Source organism: Vicia villosa, linkage group LG1, assembly GCF_029867415.1.
Source record: "Vicia villosa cultivar HV-30 ecotype Madison, WI linkage group LG1, Vvil1.0, whole genome shotgun sequence".
In the NCBI taxonomy this organism is placed as follows: domain Eukaryota; kingdom Viridiplantae; phylum Streptophyta; class Magnoliopsida; order Fabales; family Fabaceae; genus Vicia; species Vicia villosa.
This window is the reverse complement of record NC_081180.1, coordinates 37,715,981-37,724,458: the sequence shown is the minus strand read 5'-3', so window position 1 is coordinate 37,724,458 and position 8,478 is coordinate 37,715,981. Positions and strand designations below refer to the sequence as shown.

Genomic DNA, 8,478 nt, shown 5'->3' with positions numbered 1-8,478 from the left:
TAAAAATAAATTTAACATAAGAAATTTATTTTATAAAATATTTATTTATTGCAGCAGAAATAATTATTTAAAAACAAATTAAACATACTAATATTCTTTATATTTGGATTTAATAAAAATACGTTTTTCTTTAACGTGAATCAAAACCTGCTTGCATTACGAATCGGACATTCTGTGGACCCCAAGTCACGAATCACGCGCATGATGCGCGTGGCTTAGGGTAAGTGGTAAACGCGTTTTGGTAGTGTGTGTTGCCCTAATCGCATGCGATCAAAAACTGCTTCTCTCTTTTCTTCTCAAAACACATTCTTCATAAATTCATACATCAATCAACCATGTCTTCCCCTCATCATCCTCACGCCACTCGAATCTTCAATCGGTAATTCACTTTTCCTTCATTCTTTTCAAATCTATAATTTCACGATCTCGATTTTTCATTCTGTTTTTATTCGTTTTTTGTTTTAGGTTAAATCAATCATGGAACCCATGGATATCGTTGGCAAATCAAAGGAAGACGCTTCGCTCCCTAAAGGTTTTATTTATTTATTTTTAATTTTGATTATTTCTTTAATCGGTTAATGTGATTGAATCGATTCGCTACATGTGTAGATGAATTTTGTTTCTCTCTGGTAAATTGATTGATTGATGATAATATAATTGGAAAATCAGAGTCTTTAATTTGATCTTGATCTGTTTCCAAACATGCACATATATGTCTTAATTATCTGCATGGATTTTGGTTTTCCACTTTATAAAACTTATGTTATCAAAATTGTATGGTTGTTTTGTGAAAATTACTCTTTTTTTTTTTTATATATATTTTAATTAATGGATATTGGAAGTTTTGGCTGCACTTAGTAATGGTTATTTGATTTTCTTCTGGTGCATAATTTTTGTTATAGCTTACTAATGATTTACTTTCTTGACAGCGACAATGACAAAGATAATTAAAGAGATGTTACCTCCGGATGTACGTGTTGCAAGAGATGCCCAAGACTTATTGATTGAGTGCTGTGTAGGTCAGAATTTCACAATCTATGTATCTGATTCACAGTATTTTTTGTTTATTGAGTTGAATCTTTTAATCGGGGTTGTATTTATGAAAATACAAGGCTCTGATTTGTTATTAGGGCTAATTTAGATTTAAATATGAGGAATAGTGACCCACCAACCATAACATATCTTATGGTCCATAGATTAGAATCTACAGTTTAATTGTATCTTTCTGGTAATAACTGATTAGCACATTTATATTTGCCGCATGGTTTTTATATTTGATATGTTTTGGGGCTATTTGATATTTGTTTGCTGAATAAGATTTTGTTGGTTGGATTTTTTATTGTAGAGTTTATAAATCTCATCTCATCAGAGTCCAATGAAGTCTGTAGTAGAGAGGACAAACGGACTATTGCACCTGAGCACGTATTGAAGGCTCTACAGGTATATATCCATTATTCTGCATCTGGTTCTTGTTCAAATTTTTCCTATATTATGTTTCAATGTTCATATGGACCATACAATTGTTTTGGGCAGTACTATGTATGGAAAAGATTCTTAATGAGTTGGTGTAAGCGAGCTGTGTTTTAGGATTTAGTTAATAGTAAATTAGCAACAGCCTCTTCATTCCTATCTTTACTGCAACTGATTTGGAAGAAGGCATATTTGCCTTCATAATCAAAATTGAAACTACATTCAATTCATTGTACTCTTATTTGTTTAAGAGACTTGAGCCAAACTTTTCAACACCTGAAATTTAATTACTCAATACTTGATCTGGCCATTCTTTGTTGATTAAAGATTTACCTCTTCTTGAAGTGGAGAAGCAGTTGGTCCAATTTTCAGTTAATGTTATACTCTGTTTCCTGCAAACTGGTGATAATCAATTATGGCAATATGCATCTTTTGTGTGTTACATATTTTAGGTTTTAGGAATGTCAATTAAAAAATTCTTTTAATTCAAAATGAATTCCTTACAAAAACAACATATAACATGTATATGATATTTTCAATAGGGGGCTCATCGGATGCTTTTTAACAAACCTGTTTTTATTTATTGATTTGCCATTTTTTCTCTTTCCAGGTGCTTGGATTTGCCGACTACATTGAAGAAGTTTATGCAGCATACGAACAACACAAATTGGAGACCATGGTATTTTGGAATAAAAATGTCCCATTTGCATGCTTAATATTGAGTAATATCACACAGATTAGCATATCACACACATTTTCCTCCCAAAATAGATAAACGCTTGCTACCAAAACAAAAGATAACATAGTGGTCCATAAAGATGAACCAGTTTTGGCTGTTTATCTGACCATCTTTCTTGGACAGTCTTAGTGGAAGCAGAATTTCTGTTGTTACATTGGGGACTAATGAAAGATGGACTGTAGGCTTATTGATGGTTCTCTAATAGAGAATCCCCAAACCCTATGTGGCTCCTGTCTAACCTAAACCATAGAGACCTGAGGAAATGGTTCATATGTGTTACACTGGGACGATTTTAATAGGGTGGTAGTTTTCAGCATGCCATGCCCATTTGCGAGCATGACCGTGCTATCTTTGGTTGTTAAAATCAAAATCTCCTACAAATCTCTTGTAGTTATTATTTTCCTGTGCCTGTTGATTTTTTTAACTTTCCATTCTCCTGTAAAAATAGCTGTGTATTCTGCATTTGTGACGTAAGAAAGATCATGGCATGCTCATAGAAAAGCTAACCCATCTGTCTTATTTGAATTCACAAGTGTTATGAATTTCGTTACATGAAAGCTTGTTCTGGTTAATGAGAGACTGGAGAGTCCATCTCTGAAATGTTAAAATTAATCTTGAATCAGTTATCGCCATTGCATGAGTTTACTTTCAAAATACTAATTACTGAGATATTTTGATATTTCAGCAGGATTCCTTAAAAGGCGGTAAATGGAGCAATGGAGCTGAGATGACTGAGGAAGAAGCATTAGCAGAACAACAAAGGATGTTTGCAGAGGCACGTGCTAGGATGAATGGTGAGGCCATTGCTTCTAAGCAGCAGCCAGATGGCGACCAAAGTTTAAATAGCTAACTTTAGGGCCTTAGTTAATATTGAATCATAGAAGCTCCTAACTCCTGTCTATGCTTCCTATGAGTTCAATTATGTACAAAAACCATTCACTAGTTTGCTGGCCAATGTGGATGTGTTCTCCATTTGTATTCCATGGATGAATCCATATTTCCCAGTCAATGTAATTAGTGAGAGTTCATGAAAATCCTCTTCTGTTTAGAATCACTTGTAATTATTTTGTTTACTTTTTTTTTGTATCTTCTACATACTAACAGCTCGTAGCACAAGTTCGACAGTAGATACTTACTACAGTTCGTTGTAACAAACAATTAAACATGTCGAAGCCGTTATGTTCTGATTATTTCTTTTGTATAAACATCAATATGGGAAAATCTTAAAAATAGCAAGAGATGAATGATGATAACTTAAAATTCTCTCACCATCCATCTATTTGTTATAGTAGTGAATTTAACTCATCATATTTTGAGATAAATGTGTGTTCTTGACACAAATGTTTGGACAAACATTCCTTTCAAGTTATCCTAAAACCATGCCTCTATTAACCTAAATCTAAATAAGTTTTCACAGTTTATATTGGGGATAGGATAAGAACCAAAGTTTTTATCATGGTAATAGGATTGAGTACTAGTGGTGGGGATAACTCTATGCTACAATGAAATGTCAGTTTGTAGGTACATATAATGTAGTCTCTGTAGCCAACATGAGGCATGAAAATTCAGTATGAAAATTCAGCAATCCTTAACCTGATGTGACCTTATGCGCCATTAAACTATAGACATAGATTCAGCAAAAGAGAGTGCTAAGTGAAACAGTGACGGCTTTGTGTTTTGTTTGTTTTAGCTTTAACATTATATTTAACTTCTTTCTTTACCCTTTTTTAGCACCAAGTCAAAAGAGGTTATTCAAACACAAACATCACAAAAACCCTTCTCAATCACTCTCACAAAAAATCTCTCTCTACCTACCCCACAAAGAAAGTGAAATAACAAACACATTGTCTCCTCAGATTTTTTTCTTTCCTATTAAAAAATATCACTCTATCCAAGTTTTTCTCTTTCTGATTTCCTATATCACCCTGTGGGACTACCCATGTTTCTTTTGTCACGATTCTCTTGCTCTCACTAGCTTAATCAAAAAAGTGATTAATCACAAGCTAGAATCACAAAATAATCTATTATTTATCACTACTAGTGTACAAATTAAATCATAAATAAAATAAAACCCAACATATCAAAACAAATACTAAGATTCATTCTCTCCCTGTCTCTCTCTCTCTCTCTGTCTCTTCACATCCTGTTGTTAAAGCTTTGTTTTTTATTTTCTCTGAAAATGAAAACACCAAACATGGAAGACACAACAAACACAAACACAACCTTAACTTCTCCAGATCTTTCTTCTAAGAGACACTTTCATTGGACAAACAAAGTTGGAAATGAAGAACCAGAAGAACCCTCAACCATGTCCAAAATCATAGAACAACAAACCAAAAACGACAATGAAAAAGTTGTTTCAGGACATTCATCAACAGCAAGGAAGAAGCTTCAATCCGTAGCAATTTCAAGGCTTCGTTCAGTTCTAACAGTCTTCAACAAGAACCGTTCAAATCTCCCTTCCGGTCTCGGTTCACGAGTTGTGGGAACGCTCTTCGGTTACCGTCGTGGCCATGTCCATTTCGCTTTTCAGAAAGACCCCACTTCACAACCAGCTTTTCTCATCGAGCTCGCAACACCAATCTCTGGTTTGGTTCGTGAAATGGCTTCTGGGTTGGTTCGAATTGCTCTTGAATGTGACAAGGTGAAGGAGGTGAAGGAGAAAGAAACTGAGAAGAAGAGTTTGAGGTTGTTGCAAGAGCCTCTTTGGAGGAGTTCTTGTAATGGGAAAAAGTGTGGATTTGCGAATAGGAGAGAATGTGGGGAGAAAGATTGGGAGATTTTGAAAGCTGTGGAGCCAATTTCAATGGGAGCTGGTGTTTTGCCAAGTGCTGAAGGTGGTTGTTCTGATGGGGAAGTTATGTATATGAGAGCTAGGTTTGAGAGAATTGTTGGGTCTAGAGATTCTGAAGCTTTCTATATGATGAATCCTGATAGCAATGGTGCACCTGAACTCAGTGTTTATTTGCTTAGAGTTTAGTTTCTTAGTTATAGCAGTATTGTTAATTACTGTTTTGTTAATACTTTAATCTTGGTTGGTGCATGTTTGGAATTACGATGAGTTTGGCGAGATCGCGACAGTGTAGTCTTTGTTGAAATTACGGTGGCGTGTTGTGAATCTGCGAAACTCGCTGTGAATCCAAACATGGACTTGGAATGGTGGACTAGGTTATTGATATTCTAGTTGTTTGGATCTTGAGTCATGAAATGGAGGCCTAGTTGGGTTTCTGTTGTTTCTTTTTTTAGGCTAGGGAGAAAGGGGGGAAATTGTGGGTGATCAATACTAGTACTTTACAGCTTGGTGGTGGGGTGGGGTGGATCAAGAAAGGTGTATATGTATAGTTTTAATTTCAATCCTTTTGATTAATGATATGAAATCGATGTTAATGCTAATCATGATTGTGTTCATATTTTTGTTTAGTTTAAGTAGCTTTAGCACTTTGTCTCTTCATGCTTTCTATTGGTGTGTCTAATTGTCTATTGGCTTTTGTAGCACCGACACTAAAAGACACGTCAACGACACTGACACGACAACGACACTTGTGACTACATTCAATTTATTCATGTTTTCAAATTATTGCTGGTGTCGACATGTCACTGTCGGTGTCGTGTCCGGGTTCATATCTGTTGGCTTCATGATTGAACTAATTTTCCACATTTGAAGTGCTTCTTGAACTTCTGACTATTAAAAAGCATGCTGCTATTATTGTGGTTTATATTGGTAATTCCATCACCATTGCTCTCACATGCATAAATACTTGGGAGACTGCGTGGAAGAACTTGCAAAAACAGCTTATAACTTGTTTAATAGTTATTTTCAACTTGTTCTCATAAACTTTCTATGATAGTTTATGAAACGAGTTATAGATTACAGAACAACAGTTTCACTTTTCATGTTTTGTTACAAAAAAAAGCTTAGCTTCTGTCTGGTTTGCGTTTGGTGGCTCAAATGCACTTCCAGTTTCGATTTTTTTCATGGTTTTCTAAAAGCTACTAAATGGAGTTTCCGCGTAGGAGCGGAAAACTGCCGTGATTTCGGGCTAAAGCATGTTCAATTGTCTCTAAACCAACCATATTCAATGGACTTAACTTTATTTGGATTCTATTCTGCAAATTCTACTCTTACAAATTCTACAAATAGTACTTTCGTTGCTTTTGTGCAGAGGAAAATTGCCATATGAGAATCTCTACCATTCCTTTTTCTTTTCAAAGTCTCTTTGATGATAACTTAATCATTATTTTGTTAAGTACTCATTCATTTGTTTCCTTCTAGACTAGTTAGGAGCCTTGATCAACATGCTATTTTAATTCAACAAGATTTCAATATATGGTATAAAAGTTAAAATTGTTCCAATCATTGCTTTTTATGCATAATTTTGTTTGAGAAGTGATCCCAAGAACTATTTGTTAGTGCCTAATCATGAAAGCAATCAAAAGCAATTATATAAGAAAAGGAAAAGAAAATCAATATTCAGTTACCAACAATCTGATCTGACAGCAGCACCATACTTTTTCTTTGTTTATATACTCTCTACCATTTGCTTTTCCTTTTGTTGACTGCTTTTCTTTGGTTGGCCTAATTCAAATATGTTATATATTCTTTGCATTATGTTGCTCATAGTAATTTGTGCAGCATGAGTCTCAAAAGTGTAAACCTAAGCCCACCATAGTACTAACTTTAATGTCTGAAAACTCGATAGTGAGGCGGTGATATGTTTCACGATTCAACTGGTTGAACTTCGAATAAGAATTTATATGGTTTGATACAACGGTTTGATTGCGGTTCGGTTCATCTTGATTATGGCAGTTTTAAACTGTTGAATCATAATTCAGATGTCTCGTAGATTTGATATCCATTACATTTTTTGGAACATTTGTTTAAGTGCAAAATGAAAAAAATGTTATACCTTTCCTTTTCCTAGTTTTCAGGCTTTCAAAACTGTCTACTATTCCTTACAAACTTACAAAGGGTTTGTGGCTTACAACTTCTAGGACTAGAAATTGTGACACTTATTTCACCAAAACCAAAGTTTTCTTCTTTCTGATAAAACAAATCATGTAGAAATCATTCTTCCAAAATAAGTAACTGTAAAAGCAAATTCCTTTACATAAAGTTGGGGCACTTATTTATATAACATTATTGTCCTAATAAATTCACCAAGAACTCCCTTAACCCACCACCATTAAGAAAAGTATTGAGATTAGAAGAGTGCATTAAGGTTGTGTGGTCCTTCATTACCATCTCAACCAACTCTAACTTTGATTGCTAACTATTTTATTTATGCGTGATCCGCCCCCAAATGAGTGTGGAGCTCCTTGTCAATTATTTATACTAAATTACAAATATAATTGAAGAGTCACCTTAAGTTGATAGTGTTCAAGTTATAGTCTTTGAATGTGTATGTTTGATAGAAGATAATTATAGATATAAGTCGAGATAGAAATAAGTTGAACTGAGTTAAATCTACTTTAACTCAATTTGACTTATAAGAAATTAGTTCAGTTCAAAATCAATTTGAGTTCGTCACAATTTTTTTAATTGAAATTTGACTAAATCAAAGTTCACAAACACTTCGATTTAAATTCAACAATTTAAATTTAAACTTATCCGCCTAAATAGTACAAAAGTGGATAAACAAATTAAATTTTCTTATATTTTTCGTGATGTCGAGGTGAACTATCTATTAAGTGGTTATTAAGTGGTTCAACGTGAATCATGAATCATGAGTAAGAACCACTAGATCAAAGAATTCTACTAAATTTTAATATTGATTTTTTTTTCACAATATAAAAAAAAAATAAATCTCAATCCATCTTGAATCTTTTAGTCATCCGGTAAAATTTTATTTATGCTTCCTGTTTCCGTAGATGTATTTCTGGAGGAAGCACTTTTTTTAAAATTTGATTTTTTCCGTAGCTACATTTACATAAGGTTTTGAAAATAGAGTGTTCCGTAGATATACTTACAAAATATTCTGCCGTATTTTTAAAGGGTAATGCTAACTTGTGCAATTGAGACAAGTTAAAAACTAATTGAATAAAGAATATTTTGAAAATTGTACAATAAATTTAAAAAAAAAAATTATTTTTTTTATTGTTTTTTTCAAAACAAAATTTCTTTAAGTAGGTTTTTTAACTTGTGCACTTGGAGTAATTTTTTTTATTGTTTTTTAACTTGTGCATTACCCTATTTTAAATCAATTACATTTTATTTCAAAACTCAATTTTTATAATAAAAATAGAACATCAAATTATAGTAAATCAAAGTA

General features: G+C 33.4%; 2 protein-coding genes across 3 annotated transcripts; both read left to right on the top strand.

Moving 5' to 3' along the window:
- Window positions 1-208: 208 nt before the first annotated feature.
- Window positions 209-3,399, top strand: LOC131634350 (protein Dr1 homolog). 2 transcript variants are annotated; one of them, XM_058905014.1, is made up of 6 exons: window positions 209-379; window positions 466-532; window positions 930-1,019; window positions 1,346-1,440; window positions 2,081-2,149; window positions 2,898-3,399. In XM_058905014.1, the coding sequence occupies exons 2-6, from the start codon at window positions 478-480 to the stop codon at window positions 3,057-3,059; spliced, it is 471 nt and encodes a 156-aa protein (XP_058760997.1). In that variant the 5' UTR covers window positions 209-379; window positions 466-477; the 3' UTR covers window positions 3,060-3,399. The 2 variants fall into 2 exon arrangements, with proteins under 2 accessions (XP_058760997.1, XP_058760989.1); XM_058905006.1 differs by having other exon boundaries at window positions 225-379; window positions 2,895-3,399.
- A 725-nt stretch (window positions 3,400-4,124) lies between these two features.
- LOC131634342 (protein MIZU-KUSSEI 1) lies at window positions 4,125-5,565 on the top strand. Its single transcript, XM_058904998.1, has one exon. The coding sequence runs from the start codon at window positions 4,389-4,391 to the stop codon at window positions 5,187-5,189; it is 801 nt and encodes a 266-aa protein (XP_058760981.1). The 5' UTR covers window positions 4,125-4,388; the 3' UTR covers window positions 5,190-5,565.
- Window positions 5,566-8,478: the final 2,913 nt, after the last annotated feature.